The 21,834-nt window shown below is 40.1% G+C and overlaps 1 protein-coding gene across 4 annotated transcripts in view; it reads right to left on the reverse strand.

The window, feature by feature from the left end:
• TRIO (trio Rho guanine nucleotide exchange factor) overlaps window positions 1-21,834 on the reverse strand; it is a 254,719-nt gene that overhangs the window by 117,608 nt on the left and 115,277 nt on the right. For all 4 annotated transcript variants that reach the window (XR_005103017.1, XM_037379282.1, XM_037379280.1 and 1 more), the window contains exons 11-13: window positions 15,708-15,899; window positions 5,930-6,099; window positions 4,839-5,013 (exon numbers count right to left, since the gene is read on the reverse strand). Coding sequence is in view for 3 of the 4 variants with exons in the window: in XM_037379282.1 (XP_037235179.1) it covers window positions 4,839-5,013; window positions 5,930-6,099; window positions 15,708-15,899 (537 nt within the window). In the remaining variant the exon portion in view is untranslated. The remainder of the gene's footprint in view (window positions 1-4,838; window positions 5,014-5,929; window positions 6,100-15,707; window positions 15,900-21,834) is intronic.

A 21,834-nucleotide genomic window follows, 5' to 3' on the forward strand; every position in this document is an offset into this window, starting at 1 on the left:
TAATCCTGATCAGCTAGCTCTTCCAAAGCAGAATCAGGCAGAAATTCACGTTCAGGGCTAACACTGAAAACAGAAAAGCTGATGGACAAGAGATGCAGGAACATATACAGGACAAGGCTTTTAGCTACTGCTTAAAGCTTCTTTCATCTCTGTTCTGCATGCTCTAAACATCACATGCATAATTATTTAGAGGGGAGACCACTCATAATGCATAAACACACATGCAGACTTCCCCTTCCACAAAATCCTTCACAATTTCCCTTTATTTCCCTTTTACTTGGTCCATGTCTTATCACCTCTGTCCTTCATCTCCTTTTAACTGGCCTGAAATATTTCAGAAGTTTCAAGTCTTCCTGAAAGTCGAGCCAGCTGCCCCCCTTTTCTGCTCTCACGCACCTCAGACCTGCCCTTCCCAGTTTGCCTTCAAAACTCTCTGTTCATTCACTAGTAAAAGCAGAGGAGGTCATCTAACATTTGTTTCTTCAAACCATCCACTGCACTATGGAAGTTCTCACTAATCAGATTTACCATCTTATTTTCATCCAGTTCAGTTAACAACATTAATAAATTATCCTCAATAAGTAACTGTAGTTAGACTTGGTAAAACTAAGAAATCTGAGCATTAAAGAAGGTTGTGAAACTCTTCCATCAAAACAACATCTTCCACTGTCTTTCCAAACACCTTTTAAAAGTGCATTAAGATTTAACATACCACATTTACGTTTTAAAATTTTAAAAGCAAAGCCATTCCATCTCCTTTCAGACACAGGCTAAAATCTTACCTCTCTTACTAGCAAACTGTGTAGAAATAAAGTAATAAACACAGTAAGCTCACAACAGGACACTGCTGTGGCTAACTGTCAGTATTTCTGTAATCATGGAATGGTTTAAGTAGATTGTAGTCACTATGTCCTCTTAAGACTATCCTGAGATTCACCATAGCCCATATAATTGACAGGCAGTTCCAAGACGTCAGCACTGCGTATCACACTGCCTATCACCTCAGCCAAGAGGTTTTAGCGATACTGCTGCCAAAGAACAAAAACGAACAACAGTAAGAATTATAACTTCTTCCCACGTTACTTCATGCAACCCCAAGATTAAGATCATGGCCCACACACTGTTTAAAGCAGTCTGGAACACTGCAAGAGCAAGACATTCTCTGTCCTCTTCAAAAGGCTAGGAAGAACAACTCAAATAAATAATGCCAGCATGGTCCCACACTCACTCAAAAGATAAAAAGTCCCTGAACATCACAGCCAAGGTTCCTAACAAGGGCAGTAATCCTTACATTTTTCAGCAGTAATTAGGTGGCACAAGGTCTATTTCAGCCATTGCACTCATTGTTTCACATTGCAAATGTGAAATGCGAGGGCAGAGTCGAAACAAAAATAAAGTGCATTAAGCCGTCTCTGCCCACACTCTTCAGTGCTTCCCTTGAAGTTCTGCTTTGCAAGCAACACTTTTAAAGTGAGAAGTCTCCTATTTTGTTTTGTCAAGCCAATTAACATCAAACAAACAGAACAAAAATGAATGACTAATAGACATCGAAAGTAACTGAATCACAAATTAATGGACAGGAAATGGACAACCCAGCATAAACACAGGGTAACTACTTACCACGGCATGTGTTCAAGAAGTTCCTGGTGCAAAGCCTGAGCTGCCTGACATTCTCAGGTTTTAACAAATGTAAAGGTAACAATAACGGGAAATAAGGCAGGATATAACACAGAAGGGATGCTGACTCCTTTGCACTAGTGGGAAAGAAAGAACCACACGTCTCTTCTTAGAAGGATCTAACTAGCATTCCTCGTACCAACTGAGTGCTAACCAGGACCTGAAAATATTATATGCTGGGGAGAAAGAAAAAAGGAAAGCAGGAAAGGGAGAAGATTTTTGGTCTCTGTGATCCAGCACTTTGCATCCTTGCCTTTTCAGCTGTATGACTTAACAGGCATCTTGTAAGTATGGTCCAAAAATAGAGTTGAGATAAAGCTGTGAGTTGAAAAGTGTGTGGTATGCTTTGTGTGGAGCCCTGACATCGGCCTTGAGGCATTTAAGTTACAGACAAGCAAAAATGCACTGACACAAATGAGACACACACATTTTAGGCTGCAGACATTGCCACCAGTGTTACCTTCCCACTGGCTGGGTCCATACACATCTTCCTTATGCTACTAATCACGCTCACAAGGGACTCTTCATGTACATTATTTTGCTCCTTCTAGCTGTTAGTTAACACAGGCACTTACAATAGAGTCCTTCAAATAGCTCACAACCAACAGCACTCAAAAGCCTGCTGAGGACAGAGAAGGTCAAGTTTATATGCCAAGAGCAAGGGGCAAAACAGAGACAGTGCTGCAGTTACAGCAATTTCAGAAGAGCAGGTGAATCTCAAAAGTTGTAGGATAAAAGACAGCAACATAAGAAAAAGAAAACAATATTTCATCAGTGAACAGGGGAAGAGTAAGGACAAGGAGAAAAGGACTAATCCTGCCAGTAAATCTCACTACTGTTCCCATGCACGGTATGATCCTACAGTGCTAGGGGAACCCTTCGTCCCATTTTAGCTTGTGTTACTTTACAAGCAGTAAGACAAGCTAGAAACACTACTTGCCTTCCAGAAAAACTGTCCTCACACAATGCTCCCCTGAATGAACTTCCCCTACAGCCAAGTCTTAAGTGATTGGACCAGTCACACAAAATACTCAACAAACAAAGAGGTGAAAACAAGGTCTGCAAGTTCCCAGCTGGCATTTGGCTCTTCCTCGCTATCACGTTACTTCAGCTGAGCTTCTGCTTTCAAACAGCTGACCTGGAACAAGTCCCTGCATTTTCTTCCTGGAAGTTTCCAAACAGATGTCTGCCTTCAGGGAGAGGTAAAAGAGAAGCCTGCTTTGCTGAGGAAGCAGAGAAAGGACATGGTACAGAGGCAGCAAAGCAATCAAGATTTTGCTGAAGACACTCTGCAGCCAGGGTCATTTTGTTCCCTGGAGGGTTCCTTGGCAATCTTAAATAAACACAATTTTTTATTTCCAAGCCATCAACAAAATACACCAACTCTTTCACTAAAGTAACTGGTACTTTGATGTACACTGTACGTACCAAAACGTAATGCATGCCAAGTGTCAGCTTTAGAAAAAGCAAGACATATCAAGTTTGGCTTTGCAGTTTTCCAATACAAAATCTTATGGACATCACCAAACAACATGTGCAGAAGTACTATCTATACAGATGCTGTCCTGCACTGAAGTACTAGAACACATCTGCAAAGCAGGGCTCCTGCAACCAGCCTTCTGCTATTGTAGAATCCTGGTTTATGTAACCTACAGCAGAGAGCCATCACCTTAACCATGAACTTCACTCAAACCTTTAACCTAATGATCTTCCATTCATTTTCTTGGTATGCCTTGCCCCCCACAGCTGCCATTTCCTCAATAAAAGCATTCTGAGAACATCACACAGACATCAGGCACTGCCGATCAGTTCTGCAGAGACTGCAAAATTGCTGATGGCCTTATAGAAGAGGATACCTTTTATGTTCCTCCACATACACCCGTCATCCAACTAATTATTACAATCACAATTCTGCCAAACCCTTTCCCTTGCATATGCAGGACAGCTACTCTCACATAATCAAAGTAGCAAACTCGTGCAGACCAGTGTGAATTGTGAAATAAGAGAACCTTCTTAGTCTTTCTTTACACCAGAGTTGTTATTACTGTAGAGCACACACTCTCACTTCCTCTACGGACACAGATCAAGGAACTGCGTCTGCCTATTCCTGCACTGCAGCCAACAATGTGCTTAGCTAAACAAGACTTCAGCCATGATATCTAATCCTGATTTTAATAAGAAAAAAACCCCAAACCCCTAACACAACCAAACCTGAGAAGATACCACTTCTGACAGCCTCTTTGCCCTTACACCATTCATACGTAACCAACAGTTGCATTTTTTAAAAGGGGTAAAATTACCACTGGAAGTTCTGGTTTCCTGAGTCTTGAGATAAACCTTTATCTACTCAGACAGAATCATTTACCAGTGGATAACCCTGAACCTTCTGAGGCAGCAAATCAGTTTCAGTCACTGCGTACAGCACTAGTGGTTTTACAAAAGCCCTAAACTTAGCTGAATCTTTATGATGCAATTCCATTAACCTAAGCTCCACGTGGACTTTCACGTCTGTTGGTATACATGTCCCTGCACACAAACAGAAACCTTCTAACAGACAAGCTGTAACCCTCCTCCAAAATTTGGACAGCCTCAAAACTTCCTGAGGATTTGCAGGGGTGCAGCACTACAACTTGTTTTGCATTATTTTCATAGCTGGAAAAAAAGAGTCCTATTGTAAAAAAATACAGCCCAGACAACATCCCTGAAGATTAAAAGAGAGTTCCAAACACCACTTGTAGTTGCCAACTGAAAAAAAGACTGCTGATGTGGAAAAGAAAGAGAAAGAGGGGGTGTTACTACAAAGCAACAGTTTAGAGGGTTTGTACTAAACCATCTTGGGAAGTCTTATTCATATTAATTGTAAGCATAATAGTTATATCAAGGTAGCTTGATATTCAAACCAAACTAAGCAGATGAAGCAACTACTGCATTATGATTTTATAAGACACTTGCTTAAAATGCACTGTGAGCCAATGACAGCTTGAGCTAATAATAAAAAGCGCAGCTCTGCACTCTCCTGACACTTTCACATACAAGACAAAAATCTTCAGTTTGGGTAAGCCGTTTGAGCCACATGCCAATGCAACTACACAACAATCTGGGCATAAACACTCCTACATGAGAGAAGTGTGTGCAGTGCAAGTCCAAGAGCAAACACTCACATCTATTGCATCTCTTTCAAATATGCGGAGCTGCAGAAATAGCTCAAGCTTGATCTTGCGTTCTTGGAAAAGCTCCTCCATCTGAGATTGTGCCTCATCCAGCTGCTGCAGGACTGTCTCTATGTGGTTGATTGAGCTGTTGTGGGGCGTCTTGTTACTAGAAATGGCAGAATCCCTATTCAAAGCAGCGAGAGGGAGAAGAGAGAGGGGAAGGAAAAAAAGGTATTATTAAACAAAGCCCATACAATGTGGATAATACACATGACCACAACACGGAAGACTTTCACAAAGTCAATGCAAGCCATATTACATGAAAGCTAAGTCTGTATATCTCTGTTAATAAAAGTCCAAATTATGTTTAAATACTTGAGAAAGCAGTACAAAATTAAGATTTCTTTCATTTTTTGACTAACTCAACATTTAAGGACATTCTGTTAACAGGAAGAATAAAATTTAAAACCAGAGACAAACCCTTTCATAATGAAAAGGAAGTGGCATATGCTAACTATTTACTTTAGTGAACCTTCATGTCAACGAAAAAAAAAAAATCAGAATTAGATAATAAAAAATAATTACTTAATCTTTTACTTTAGCATAAAACCTGTAAATTCAGATATGATAAAACCAGCTCCCACAACGAAAGGGACATGTACCAGTAGAACTGTGGCCAAAATTTATTTTGATCGTTGCCAAATGAAAGGGACTGCAAACTGATGGTCTTTACTACAACAAAGTCACTTATCAGTCTGCAAAACAATTTCAAGTGTCTCTTTATAAAAAGGCTGCCGCCCAGAACTCAAAATGCTGTGGAACCCCGCATGTCAGACTACAAAAACGTACAATTGCTCCTATAAAAAAGGTAGCTTAAGTAAACAAAATCTCCTTGTGGAGATAGTGTTTATATATAAGCTGAGCTTCCTGTAAACAGAGGGTGAGAGACCATCAGTACAGCATGAAACATCACTGTAGTCCTAATATTTACAAGTTTTATTTATAGGTCATATCTTGTAGTCATCCATCCTCTACCCTCAAACAGAGCCTCACAGAATATCACATGTACACCAGGAGATTTAAATAAAAAATTGTTTTACCTTAGTTGCTGAATAAGATCTTCACCTTCTTTTATGACATTGACTGTAACCTGCAGAGTGGTCTGTTGTTGTTGACCAAAACGTTTAATCAAGTCTTGAACAGCCTCCACAGACTCAGCATAGACATCATCAAGCAGTTCTTTCTGTAGCTCTTCAAGCCATGTCCACAGCTAAAGGGGGGTGGGGTGGTGGAGAAAAAAAAAAACAACCATAAGCCCCAGGACCAGGCAGTCAGTACTCCAAATCAAATCTCCCTGGAGAAGAGAAAACAGACTGAGGTGGTAGGGAGAAACAGGATTTGTTTCTCTTGATAGAAAAATCTCATCCTCAATTTAATGAAAACAAGCCTTTGTTTCAAATAAGGTTTTTGCTTCTTGGAAATACCAGGAAAGCTTTATCCGTGTTGCTAAGTCACCCTTTCTTTCTGATTTTCCTTCTACAGTACTGAGCATATCCGACTGAGCTGCACAGAGTTCATAGCGAGAATCCCATCTGCAGCTCTGCGCGAGAGTCCCTGGGAGGGAAATGCTATGGAAACACTCCCTGAGAGAGGGGAGGAAGGAAGGAAGGAAGGAAGGGAGATGTATTGTAGCCACCATCAAATTTACTCTGCCAGGCTGACACATGCACACAGACACCATAACATTTCTCAGTGGCCTTCAAAAAAGCAGGAAAAACAAAAGGGCATTTCAGAAAACAAAATAAAGAGACAAATCAGATGGGAGAAGTTATTTTTCTGTCATGATCTCTACAGCAATGGTATTTACCCTCTCGATTTTGATTACACACCATTACAACAAAAATTATCCTAAAGAATTCCACCAGTTAATTCAATGCCTTCCCTGCCCTGCTTAACATGTGCACATGTCCCTGTGCAGAACCGCCCACGTATCGCACTTATGCAAAAATCCCTAGATATACGCCAGTTAAGGTATCACTACTGGTCACTTGAACCCTACTGCGTTCTTTTCCACAATTTTATGAGGCAAGATGTTGCATCACAAGCTCTGTGTGAAAACTGTTCATCAGCCATCCATTAGCCATCTATCATACAACTGATAAAAACACTGCTTGAAGAGAGGGAGCACAGCTGTCTCCTGCAACACCCCCATGAGCAGCAAAAACAGCAGGCTGGAACAGCTACTCTCACAGGAAGCATCCAAGCCGGGGCCCTCCTCTCTTTTACCATCACATCCCAAATGCCGCATTTCCAAGAACAAGGATTAGAGTTTGTTTTTTATCCTGAAAGAATACCTCTGATCTCACTGAAAGCATTAAGGTCTTCTGACTGCGTTTTAATCTCCGTCTTCATACATTTCAGAGATACAAATAGGCTTTATTAACTTTGAAGCTAATTAAAAGGTTAACACAGTTAAAATACAAACAGTAAGCAACCAAAGCTGGCTTGATTTCAAAAGACAGAAAAACAAATATTTTCTTTATTTCTTTGTTTAACGTTTTCTACAGAAATACCCCTTTCATGCTGCTGTGTGTGCAACGTTCTGATCATAAAGGTTTCCTAACTAACAATAGAGCTACATTAAAATAGAAAATTCAGTGAAGGATTCTAGATCTTGATTAATTAGTTCCTCTGAAACTTTAATTTACAACCAAATGCCAGTTTTTGTATCTTAGAGCCTTACTTGCCTCCTGAGGTAGGTTTTGTGTTAGCCAAGCTATAGGCTAAATTTTCACAATTAGGAAGAATTAATGACATTTAACCAGACTCTCTTCTAGAAATCTACTGTCCCCCCCACAAACGGAACTGCCAATTCAAACACAGTTATTGTGACTACTCATATGCTTCAAAGACAATGTCTGTCACAGTTTTGAATCCAACTCCATAGCTGTGAACACCACAAGCTCAAGCCACAGCAGTCTGTCTTATTAAAAGGAGGACAAATCAATAGAACTTACCAAGTGAGTCAAAAGCACTTGTCAACATTCATTTCTGCATCCAAATAGTTTTTTTTTTTTTTTTCCCCAAATGCATACTTAGGAACGCAAATTCCATTTTGAGACAAATGAAGCTTAAGAGTAAGAAGCTTGACAATACAACTTGAAAACCTTACTCAGGTTTCAATGCGGAAAGGATGTTTTTATTTCACTCTTCGCTTATGAAGTTTGTCTGAAGAACTGCAATAGTAGGGCACCATGTTAGAGACCTTCCAAGTGAGCTGGCATGTACACACAACCAGTGCAGCTTGCAACTGCGCAAATATATTCATTTGAAAGTAATACTTTATTGTTGCCTGCAGAACTAATGTGTTCTGTGCTAGCTGAAAGACCTTTACACTCATGCTTACTGCACCTTCTATAAAATGCCCGATTTTCAGAGAAGTTTATCACAGACAAACTGGGATTAAAACCATTTTGAGTCTCTTGGACTATATAAAGTTTGCTTCTTGGCTCCCTTACAAGCACCTGTACTGCAGCTCAAGACAGGTCTAAGAACCATTTCAATTTTTTCTCAATACGTCTTTTGCAGCTAGGTTGTGTCAGACCTGTGCAAGAGAGGCCTCACATCTGCTTTTCTTACTCTTCACATATGCTTCAGCTACTTCTACTGGGTGGAGCGGACCTGGCAGGAGCAATAAACTTGTAAGTGTTGGGCTAGTGATGTACTGTGCACGTCAATACTTCCCTGAACGCTCACCCTGGATGCTGGAGACCAAGCCAACACAGAACAAGCAGACCTTTTCCTCTGTGTAGCCAGTTCAAAGCAACACCACCTGCCTAGAGCAGAAAGACATGGGCGCTAGCACAACAAAGTGTTATGCCGACTGGCTTAGTGCCTGGTCAGCACAGCACGACTATAAGCATGGTATCTTGGCCCCAGGGTACCAAAGGGCTCAAAAATGCGTTGTTTCCCTAGTTCATTAGCTGAATTGTCCACTGTTTGGGAAGGAAGAACATTTTACAAATGTGCAGAAAGAGGAGAGTAATTAGCATGCATTACTTGTCTAGCTGTGATTCATATGCTGTTGAAAGTGGAACAATTTAAGCCATTTCTGAAATGACTAAACAGCTCTATGACACTTCCATAGCAAAAGTTACCCTAATACATTACAAATAAGCTTTTCATGCTTTTCTACCCAGTAAGTTTCTGACAAACAGCCTCCCCTCAAAATAATCTTGAAGTTTATACATAAAAATCAGAATAAAGCCACCACAGATGAACAAAACTGTCAAGTTATTAAAGCTGGATATAAATTCATGCCATTTACTGAGAGGAGCTTAATTCATAATAGGTGGCAATAGCCAGCTGGCTTGTATGCAGCTTTAATACCAGAATAAGCACTGGATATACTGGATATTACCTAAATTAGCTTGTTTTCAGATACAAAACTAAGGATGAAGATAGTACAAAGTTGCACAGCAAAGCCAAAAGAAAGTGAACAGTTTGCACTGGGGGGTGAACACAGAGTGGAGCTTACCCATACACGTTCAGCATTGCAGAACTACAGATTTTATAGTGCAATGATTTTCTGAGGTAATGCATTATTCCATAGAACAGCACTTGGCAACAAAAATCCAGTGCAGAAAAACACACAAACAAAACTGTCATTAAAAAACTATTAACCTTCTCTCAGTGTGAACTTCTGAGCAACTTCCACGCACATCTTTTTCTATTATTTTTAAAAGCAGCAGCACAAAGATCCCTAAACAAACTGCTGATTCCTGTGACCTCAGTAAGAACTTCAATCCAGCAGCAAGACAGCTTTAACATACAGTGAGAAAACCATATAAGTAACTCAATCCTGTCACAGAAGGAGGCTCTTCTGCTCTTTTCATCTGCTCTTCACATCTTACCAGAATTAAAATTGGAGAGGGAATCAAATTCTGAATCCTTGACAGGCAAATATTTCACACAGCAGATTTTTTTTCTTGATCTAAATATAGCACAGACTAAGAAACATCTGCTTGAACGAGCCTGCATCCTGTGCTACCTCTTTCCTAAGTTCTTGGGAGCATGCCATTAGTCACTGAGATGGTATTATTTTAATTGTCTGCAACATCCTGGAAGCTTCAGTGTTTCCATCATGGGCCTCTATCCATTCAAGTCCCATCCCTGCAACCTCCTGGAAGACTTCAACTAAATAAGCCCTTACTGTATTTTGCTCAATATAATCAGAGAACAATTATTTCTGAGTAAATACCTTCCCAAGTGCACAGAGTTATTTTATTAGCGTAAAAAAACCACATTGCATTCTTTCACAATTTATTTTTTCGTTTTTATAATAATGGTTTTTGGATATGCAGTCAGCCTTTTCAGCAGGATAAGACAGAGAAAGGCACACTGCTTCTGCATGTAAAAACTGCCAATTCCTCTTTCTGCCCCTTCCCCCCAGCACAGTGGGGCAGTACGTGTGTTACACCACAGGCACAGTTGTTGAAAAAGCTATTATTTGTACAGGGCCAAATGTTGCAACAGTATTCCCTAACAAGTATATCTGGGCATAGAAAGGGGCTGGTGTGTGTGTGTCTGCCTTAAGTTTTGCCTTTCAGGACATGCAGTGGGCAAAACCGGCATCTTTTTCAAAAGAAAAACACTGAGATGTTAAACCCCCTGGAGTTTGTCTTCCAGGGTCTTTCAGTGACACTTAAGATATTAAATGCATGCATAGTTTTTTGAAAGTTAGATACAATTATCTTAAAAAGCTTCAAATATCCCTATCTATTCTACAGTTATAACTGGATGAATATCCTATTCAAAATAAATTCATCCTTGAAGCAAAACCAACTTGCTCACACCTTCCTAAAACTACATCAACTACAACTGTACACTGTAAGCAATCATCCCATTTCTTAACCGAGCAAGGAAAAAAAAATCTCTATACCGTAGCTTTACACAGTTTAAAGGCCTATTTCTGCCACACTTCTCTCAAGTACTCGGTGCTATTTCAATGAAGTCTGGACTTAAATTCGATCCCTTTCTTCAAGCAAAGCAGCTACCAGTCTTGAAAAAATCAAGAGCGAAAAATCTGTGCTGGGTAAGTAGATTCCAGTCCTAACCAACCAGTAAACCACAGCACACGTTAGTTTGCTGCCACCGAATGTGTTTGTGTGCTCCTCAACTCGCGTAAGATGACCAGTGTATTGAAGTATTGACCAGAGAGCGCAGTTCCTATATTCTGCCTGACCTGTCACATCGAGCATTGCTGTGTTATAATGACATGATACAAATACTAGACATGCACAAACACTAAAGGGACAGAGCCTTCAGTGTTTGATGAGGGCATCCAAAAGCTGCTCTGCTGCCTGGAAAGGGCACGCAGAAGTGAGAGCAGCCTCATTATGACATCCAAATTTAACCTGTAGACCATCAGAACAGAAGACTCAGAATATGCAGGAGTGATAGGCAACCAGAAGAGCAGGTCTGTCGCCTCAGGGTCCACGCTGGGACGAAACAAATAAAAGGCTGCATGGATGGACACCCTTCCATGCCAGATAATGCAAAGGAGGGCATGTTTCTGGCAGTGAGTTGTGAGACAAAGTAAGACCATTATCAATAGGCTTATTTGAATCGAATACACATGCCCCACCCTTAGATGTGAATGAATCAGCAACATTATGGCCAGAGCAAGGCCTCCTCAGCCTTCCCATGCACTGGCATCTTCAAAATGATGCCACCTTCCTTCAATAGCTTGCACAGACTACTGTTTCATTACTTTTGTTCAGGAACAGTGAGGTTTTGTGTTTGAAATCTTAGCCAACTCCACTTCCCTTTTCCTTTTTTCATCTTACTCAAACCACACTTTGCACCAGAACAGACTGAGGTTGAAACAAAGAGACATCTTCTAGTAACACCATTAAGCGTATTGTGTACACACAAAAAGCACTCTGAGCTATTTTATAAGCAGCTTGTCAGAATACACACAAAAGGTTATATGCAAAAAGCCAACAGGCTCATAAGAGATCATTCTCTTCCATGTACAGTCAGCCTGATCCATATTCCCACACTTGACTCCAGTTAGGAAAATATCTGTTGCTCTGCTTTGGCACTACTACAAACACCTGGTTTGGCCAGGATTTCAGTCTTCCCACTCAAGGATGCTGAGGGAGCCATGTCAGAGAGAGTGCGTGTGTATGTGTGTCTGTACACATGTGTATGGAAGAATATGAATTCACACCAAAATCCTGTTCATCTCTACTTGTTGACAGATTTCACAGCAAAGACTACCGTGACTTTTGCTCCTATGTTTTGCACACAACTTTTTATGATAATAGTTTATTTAGGAAATGTCTCTTATCTGTGCAAATTTTTTCTCACCTTGTTCCTCCCCATATATTACTGAATGTCAAAAGGCACAAAAGCCATAAGGGATTCACTGTCTTGCAATGGTCAACATGTTCAGATGTTCAGTTGCATTTTATCCACCCTCAGGCTGAGAACCTGCCAGGACACAGTACTCTCCAACGCAAAGATTCCAATAGGGATATTTATGGTCCCAAACACTTTTAAAGCTTGCCAGTGCACAGCTTAACTTCAGTGCATCAGTTATGGAAAAATTTGGCTTACAGATGGAAACTTCTCACTGTTTGCATGGGAGTAAAAATCAATATTTACCACCTTACAAACTTAAAACTAGTAATAGCACAACAACATGGAATCATGATTTCTATGTAGCAAGCAACTGATTTTCTTGGACCACCGTTAAGCAAAATGAATAATGGCGACACCATGTTTCTGGCTTCCCTGAACACATCCCTTTTTTTCCCCAGTGAGAAATGTGGTCTGTTGAGGTTAGTCTACGAGCCTAGGTAAGCCACAGGGAGCTCTACCAGTTTGTAACCACCTGGCTACAGACCTTCTGAAAATGCTAAAGCCAGCCAGCATTTCCAACATGCATCATAACAGGCTGCCGCACACAAACTACACAGCTGCTTTGTGCACAGGTATAGCAAAAGTCTGTTACTTCCAGGATGCATCAAGCTGATCTATTGCTTTTGTGGCAAGCATGCTGCTTCTGCAAGCAGAAACTGTGCCGATTTATTAAGCGTGAACAGAGTAACAGTACACAGTGCAGTAGTGCACAGACACTGCAGGACTAATGCTTCCCAGGGAAGATGGGAAAAGTTGCAATCAAATTCTGTGCCAAGTATAAAGGTTATATAAAGCTACAGGGGAGAGGTAGTATTGGAATGCTCTCATCCAGATGAGGAGCATTCATTCAACATGATGTATTTCTGGGGAAAAGAATAAAACACAAGAAAACATCCTACTTCAAAAAAAAATCAAGGGATTGGATGGATATCGGAGCCAGATTTTAAAGTCTCAAAACAGCCAACAACTCAGATTACCAGCTTTTCTCGGCTCTGTGGCTTCCTCCAAACTGTTACACACAACAGGATTTTTATTCTTCATGACTGTTTTTTAGACCAGGAAAACACAAAAAAGATACAAGAAACAAAATTCACCCTGAATATTTGAAGGGCAAAATGCGTTGGTGGTGTTTGGGTTTGATTTGTTTGGGTTTTTTCAGGTTGTTTTTTTTAAACAACTGAAGCATCTCTTTCCAGTTCAACAGCTAGTATATTACCCTACTACTTGAACTCCTCTTCACTAGCTAAGCACACACATTAATTTCTTCACTCCGCTATACAGAGGAAAGGTTATGTGCTTACAGGTATGCACTAATTTTTTCAGTGACCTCCCACATCCTGCAGGAGAAACGGAATTCTCCTGCCAACAAAGCATGGATGACTTTCAGGTTTAGAGCACTTTTATCTTCCATCTGCTTTGTGATGCCTTCCCAGCACTCCACATGCATGTTTGATAACAAACAACATACTCTTGAAAACACATCAGAATACAGAACGCACAAGACAGCTTTGAGCTTATTATTTCTTTGCATCTTTATTAAAGGACTAGTCTAAATATGAACTGCCAGCCTCACTCTCTCATCTGTATTTTCAAGTAAAATGCAAATAAATAAAAGGATAGTCTTGCTTACATAAATAAGTACTCTTCTTAATTTTCCTCACTTTATGAGGTATGAAGTTCAGCTACATGACAAAAACAAAGAAATCCAACATGCGTACATGAGCCACAGCACCTTTCCCCCAAAGTCCAGGCTGCAAAGAGGCTGCCATAGTAACAGCTGTGTGCGCTTACAGGGTCACAATAATAACCATTTTCCCAAAGAAATAAATCAAGATACAGAATTATCTTCCCCCCCCCCCAATAAAACATTATTATCTAGAGAAGCAGTGGCAACATTCCAGCACATCTGGAATCAGCCTCACAGAATTACTCAACACTGACTCATAGATCAGTCTGCCTTCTGGTTTTTTGGATTTTTTTAAAGCACTTTCCTTGCAAATCCTTTTACAGTCTCAGTCTTTCATCACTACAACTAACTGTAGCCATTTAAATACCATTCCAGCTGCTGCTCTTGATACTAAGAAAAACAGGTAATGAAGAAATCTATAGAAACAATTAATGTGTTCCAGCAGCTGACTGCTCCTGTGCTTCACAACAGGTAATGGGACAGCACTGTGTACTTGAGAAAAGTGGAACAAAAAAGTTGTCCCCTAAGAATAGCTTAAGATATAGCACTTATGTTTTGTTTAAACAGCAAGAGTCCCGAGTATCAGAAAGGAAGCATCTAACAGAGAACTGATGGGGGAGCTATGTACTCACATCTAGAGCTAAAAAGTAATTCAATCCTGACCTTCTTCAAAGACCAACTGCCTTGTACGTTTTTTTTCAAGTGCAAAGCAGATGTTTCACATTCAAAAAACTCCCACTCTTATCCCCTAACAAGGTTTTGCTGAAGAAGCTACTTTGAATAGTATACTTCCCCACTGAACAGACCACATCTTTATGTAGGATGAAGGGAAGACATACTCTGACATGCTGTGGTCCAGAAACCTTTCATATTTTCACCTAGTTTGAGCAGTGAGATTTAATATGAGCTGTAAATAGAAAACGGGTAATCTACCATTACTGACATTTGCCACTACCTTTAACCAAACCCCCTTACTGAAGTCCTTATTCTTGCTCTAGCCTATTCAGCCCCCTCCGATGAGTTTATAAATTCGTATGATGAGTGTTCTGAATCAGAGCTGAAAATTCAGTGCGTTTGACTGAATCTTCCTTTTCCTGGTGTATACAGATAAACTTTTGAAAGAGACTAAAATTGCAAACATGAGGCAAACCACTGTCATCAGATAAGCTGTTTAGGTTGTGAAGAACCATCAATCTACAAGACCAAAATGCAATGTTAAAACAGAGAAAGAAAACCAAGTCTTTCTGGGCAGCAGGGTTGCCTTAAGTAGATTTGTACTTCTGCCATGTGTTTCAGTCTCCCGAATCGTGTCAGTCTAACCATGTGTCTGACAACTCAGTTAACTGCACTGGAGTGCTGGTTGGATAAAAAAACAAAACCAAAAAGTGCACAGTCTCTCCCCCACAATGCTGTCTTTTAGCTGTATCAGTTTCCTGATCTGACCCTCCCCCCTTCCCTGTGACTGAACAAGCATGTGTACTTGCACAACAAAGAAGGTAGAAGCTGCTTGTGGAAGTAAAAATAAAATTTTAAATCCCCCAAAAAACAAAACACAACACACACACAGCAAACAACAACAAAAAAAAAAAACCAAAAAAGCAACCCCTACCCCAGCTCCCAATCTGCAATGAATTGCAAACCAAAACTCATTGTACACTAGGGGTTTCATGACTTCCTATAGCAAGTTTCTAACAATGAAGTAACATTGGACAACATCAGTTTTAAGGCTTAAAGTTATGACTATAACTTTGCAGCAGTTTTACCTCTTTAACATGAGTGTGAAAGGACACAGACATGTCCAGCAGGATCTTGCGTTGCTCCACACGCCTAACAAAATCCTGTATGCGATCTTCCAGCTGATGGGCAGCTTGATAAATTTCCTCTGGGTCACACTCCCCAGTCTGAGCGAGCTGTTCAGCTGCTTCTAGGAGCTTGTCTGCGTTGGTATATGTGTTCTGTGGAGAAATATGTTAGTTTCACAGGATTAAATGAAAGAAAATTCAGTCAGTGTATTTTAAATCCACTCCACTAATGAAAATGAAAGGACAAAAAGTACCCTGAAATGTATTTTTCTTCTTTTTTAAAGGTAGTACAATATAATCTTCCTATAGGGTCTTTTGTATTTCTAGATACTTTTTCATTTAGCTGTGAATAAATTCATTCCTTAGCTCCTTATTTATGTCTATTCAAATGTTTCCTTGATCCAGAACGTGGCAGCCTATTTATTCTTTCTTGGAATCAGTATTTTATATTCAGAACTATAATAAAGATTAGCCTAAATGTCTCATTACTTGCAGACCGGCCTATTTCAATACTGGAAAAATCACTATAGTCACAGCCAGAAGACTTTCCAAATGTGTATTATTAGAGGTGAGAAAGTCCTAGCTGCTGGTAGCAACGCTTAACATCAGATCGACACATCCACCAGGAAGGTGGGAAGTGACCAGGCACAGGAGAAAACGTCTCTCCATCCTTACAGAAGTGTTTCCAAAATTCATGTGTCAAGTGGATCATCATTTGTGAAACAGCAGCAACAGATGAGGATTTAGAAGTCAGCTATGGGCAAATGTCAGAGAGGAACATTGTCCCAATACATCATAACATTAACAAATGCAGATCAGAAATCCTATAAGAGACTTGGGTCAAAGCAGAAAACAGAATGGATGAAGTCCATGATGTGCTGAGTGCACTAGGGTCCAGAGAAGACAGAGAGATGTTTAACAGCTCTTAAAGATTAGAACTTGCAGCCTACACCTGTATCTTTCTCATTAATTCAAAACAGGACTGATTCCAAACATTTCCTATAAACTTGGGTGCTCTTTTTGAGCCTAACCTTGGGGTTTCATGCCTTAGAATGGTTCTCAAAACAGACTCATCAAGAAAGCATAGAAAAGATGTTAACCTCCTGAGAAAACAGACTGAAGCCAAGTCTACACCAAAGAAGCTTTGCTTATGTCACCACATCATATCTCCTGATAACCACAGACTATAAAAAAAAACCACCACCAAACTTGACAATATAAACTATACCTTTCTCTTTTCCCTTTTGCCCTCCTATGTTCTCCCAACCTCCATTATATCAGGTAAAAACACTGTTTGCCAAGACAAATTAAACCTATGCAAATATGCTTTTCTTTGCCATGAATGTAGTATCACACCTCTAATTAACATTATAATAGCCACAAAAGCCTGGCCCTAAAACTCAACTAAGGGGCAGGAAATACCAGCTCTGCTCTGCCCCGCCCCCCCCCCACGCTCTCAAGCAAATTACCAGGCAAGCCCAGGACCGATAACATGACCCAGTACAGCTTTCATATATCGGGGGGGGGGGGGGGGGGGGAGCTCCCCCTTCATTTGTTATGATCTATTTAAGAAATTAAATCCATGCTGCTCCCTGATTTTGACTATGTGCATCTTAACCCCTCCTTAACCTTCAGCTTTTTAATTGCACGGAGAGGTAGACAAGTCCTCCCCAGCTTCCCTGGGAAAGCCTGGTGAGACTATGCTTTTCAGTGGGGAACGCACTACTCAATGCTGCAGATGATGGGCTCTGGCCATGCTGGCCCAGAAGACACGCCGATGTGTGCTCTGGTGGTTTGACTTCCACGGTCGCAGCTGACATGTATTTCAGGGGCAAGGCTGATGAGCCTTAAAGCACTCCTTGAACAGCAACTACTTCATCAACCCAGAGAGCCACACCCAGCTGCAGATGGCTGAAACAGAAGTTTCCCATTTTAATGAAAACTTTCTCTCACATGTGAAGCATTGTTTATGAATTCCAGGGGTATCTTCCGTGTAACACAGGTCCAGGCACATCAGAGCTCTCACTGTAAAACGGATGGTGAACTGCCTGTACTTAGAAATGATCGCAGCCTAGACGCTGCTTCAGAAGGGGTTGCAATTCTCAAATCTTAACAGCAGACACATGCCTTATCGCCAAAATTTCTCTTCCAAGTATAGCTCAAATATAATATAAATATTTATCTTGGTAGATAATAACTGCCCTATGGAATAGAAATCGCAGCAAATAGGCATGCTGTACTACCCACCTTTCTCAACTCTCTGCTTACTTCTAAACAATGCTTGGAGGAAAAAAGTAGTAGTGTCAAGACTTTGAAAATGTTGGTCCCAAGCAGGGCAGCCACCAGTTAGAAAACAGAAGGTTAGGCAGAAAGACCAGGAGTTCTTCCTTGAAGCTGCTAGGAGCCTTCATGGTGACAAATTCAAAACAGAGAGTTTTGAAACAGATTAACACCACCTCAGAGTATCTCCACTAGCACACCCTCGCCAAATCCCACAGGAAAAGAACCACCTAGTCCATCTCTCTGTACCCCAAGGCACGACCATTCTTCTCCAAAATGGTGAAAGACTCTCCATAACAGTTTACCACCTTCCCCAACAATATACCACATTGCTTTTCTAGTCTTCATGTTGAGACACCTTCTCTACGTGTTTTTCAGAAAAAACAAACACTGCATTTTTAGAAAGCATATGAAGTGACACATCACAGAAAAGTCAAAAGTAAATTTAAGAGACTACTGCAGAAATGAGTAGTACTGACAATAAATACAGCAACAGAAGTGAGTGGAGGTACGGACCGAATTTCATACCAGCTGGAGTTTATTGCACTGGAGAGGGGAAAGACACACACACACACCCCCCACATGGATGGAGGGAGATTAACAAAGGTGTACAAATTATTAACACATAAAGAAAATAAAGATAGATTACTCATTAAATGCTGTGGATGCTATCCCTTTTAAGCATCAGACAACACACTTAAAATGAAAAAGCAAAAGTACTTTTCATCTAAGGAACAATTAAATTGCGTAACTCACTGCCACAGGATCTGGCATACATTCCAAGAGCATAAATGGGTTCAAAAAGTAGCTAGCCTAATTAAGGGAAGAGAAGTCCATCAGTGACTATCAAACAGTGGTTCTGATGTACCCTTCAGTTTCAGACATCCAAATAGGCCCAGACAACTGGCAGGGTACAGGTAACTTTTTAAGCATACGGTCCCCTTTTCTTTATGCATCTGGTGATGGCCACACTGTAAGACAAGGACCTTTAATTTGATATATTACAGCCACTCATGGGTAAAGTTAAGAACCAGTTCAAATATATAACCTTTTCTTAAAACATTAAAGGAGGTGGGAACTGGTGGTGGGAGGGAAACGACAGGTATATTCAAACGAGGTTTGGAAGAGTCTTTCTTACTTTTTTTTTTGCTTTTTACTTTTCTTTTGCACCAAGGAGACTTGAATTCTTTACTCATATCCAGCCTGCACATGGAAAAAAGAACTTACCCGTGGAAAAAGATCCCACTAATTAATTCTTGCCACACACCTTTCATGTTTTTTGAGCATAGACCACTGTCAAAAAGCAGGCATCGAGCACAGTTGAAACAGAAGAAGCTGACTTAGAATTTCATACAAAAATGCGCAGGGAAGTATCTGCATCCAGCGCTGCTAACTTAAAAACTGTGCCATAAGTTTATCAGTGGTATTAAAATCTGAAGTCTTGATACTTTAACTAAATGGTCTCATAGAGACAAAGATGATCATGGGTAGAGAGGAAAAAAGAAGAAAAAAAAAGGGTAAGTGGAAAGTGTACTGGACAGGCTTCACATGAAGAGCAACACAATTTTACAATAGTGGGTACAAATCAAAGCGTGTATGTGTAGCACAAATGTCTATACATCAGAAATTAGGGAGGATTATGAATTGGCTGATTTCTGACTACCTAATGTTTTTGTAGTGGTAACAAAAAAGTGCCAAAGGAAGAGAAACAAGCCTTCATTTCACACAAAATTTTAAGTGCATAACTTGTGAGCCCACAGCCCGTTGACTCTGGAACATTTTTTTCTATTCAACACAAAGCTTATTTTAACATCTCTTTGAATGCTGCTGAGGAAGTGGCACCTCATTCACATTAAAAAAGAATGAGGGAATAAGCAGAAGGGAAGAAAAAAGAAATAATTTCTGCTCCCCTCAAAATCAGGAGTTAGCCTTCGATCAGAAAAATTTCAACAACACTGTTGGCTCCCTGCATTTGCTAAAACATTGTTGTGCCACTGACAGTTCACTTGACACCGCTTCTTCTCAACTTCTGACTAGAACTGACTGAAAACCCCTGATTATGCCTAGGGTCCTGTAAAAAACAACAAACAAACAAAAACAAAAAAAAAACCAAACCAAAAACAAAAACAAAAAGCAACAGAATAAAGCACAACAAAACCCAACAAAACCTCAAAACCCGGACCAACCAGAAATGTAGGTAGAGAATAACCAGCCAAAAAATATTCATGCTTTGAAAAGGACAGCATATTGCTACCTTATACTTCAACATAATCTTCCTTGTAACACCAACAACAGGAATGCCTTTTGGGGCCTGCTTACGTTCAGTTTTAGAGCAAGTGGAACAACTCAGAGGGTGTGCCTCTCCTGGCAGTCATTACACATTCAAGAGTTAGAGATGAAAAAAAACCCTACTTATTAGATCATTTTGTCCAACCTTCTGTCAAAAGATATTCCCCTGAAGTATATTTAAGTTCTTTGACCAGTCTAAGTTTTCAGTATCTCCAAAAATAGAAATTCCACTCATCCCCTAAAGAGATCATTTTAAACTCTAGCAACATTCAGTTTTAGGAAGTTTTTGCTAAGTATTTGCTTTACAACTTTCTACTTTAAAGTATAATGCAAATTAACAAGATGCTTTTCTAACATTTTACATCCCACTAACAGCTTTACATACTTCATCCCCGTTGGTTACTCAAACATTGTTTCCTTCTTTGCTCAGATATCACAGTATTAAGAATGAGATCATTCAAGTTTTGTTAAGTGTCTTACAGAAATAGGTTCTTGCTTGTCTGACCCAGAAAAATAAGTATTTCCACATGAAAAATATTACAGATTCTACTAAAAATGTAGTATTAGGGATGCCTATGGAAAATCCAGCATGCACATATACAAAACTAAAAATGCTTATTATTTTGGAATATTTTATAGGAAATCAATACTGAGGAAACTTTCTGATGCTGTTTCAAGTCCTCAGTCACTGCAGTGCTCTAAGACCTTATTTACAACAACATTTTATTGAGACCTTAATCATCCATTAAACAGGCAATCTGTAAACACGCTTCCTGATGCATCCTCCATAGCAGGTGTCACCAACTGTGCTGCTGCATGTCACTTTGCAATTTTCTAATAATGCATCTCCTGTTTTGACAAAGGACCACTATACCAACCCTGCCTTAATAAAATTTTGCTTGATGACTCTTGAAGATGTTTACTCTTGGCAACCATTAAGACTGGACAAACAGTGCATATTACTAATAGGGAGGATTCTAGCCTTCAGCTTGTCATGGATTTTATTCACCTCACTCCCCCTTTTTGAGGCTGCCACCCAAACCAACTTCTTGTTATGCTCCCTGTATTCCTTAGCATCTCTATTTCTTTTGGCTTCACTCTTTTTCACAGAAAAGTGTGTTTTGAAATTCTATCATCAGTTCCACTTAAGGTTAAGCCTAGAGCTTTCCTATGGAAAAAGCATTGATATCAGTGATTCAGACCAGGAGGGCATACATAAACTCAACTGTATTTAAAGAAAAAACCCAAAGCCAGCTTGGCCAATTTGCTGGCCCACTTGGTCTCTTAGGAGTCCACACACCCCCTCCCCCAGATGACTGTCATGGGGATCTGAGAGCTCCCTAAGCCTAAAGTCAGGAAGCAGGGCTTTCAATTCATCTCCATCCTCTCTTACAGGCTGCACAAAAGTTTAAATCTTAGAGCCCCATGGAATTAAGTTACTTTAAAAGGACAGCTTTCATTCTTCTGTGACTCAACATTTCAAAGCATGCTTTTGAAAATAATAATAATAGTAGCAGCA

The sequence above is a fragment of the Falco rusticolus genome, chromosome 3 (genome assembly GCF_015220075.1).
Source record: "Falco rusticolus isolate bFalRus1 chromosome 3, bFalRus1.pri, whole genome shotgun sequence".
NCBI lineage: Eukaryota > Metazoa > Chordata > Aves > Falconiformes > Falconidae > Falco > Falco rusticolus.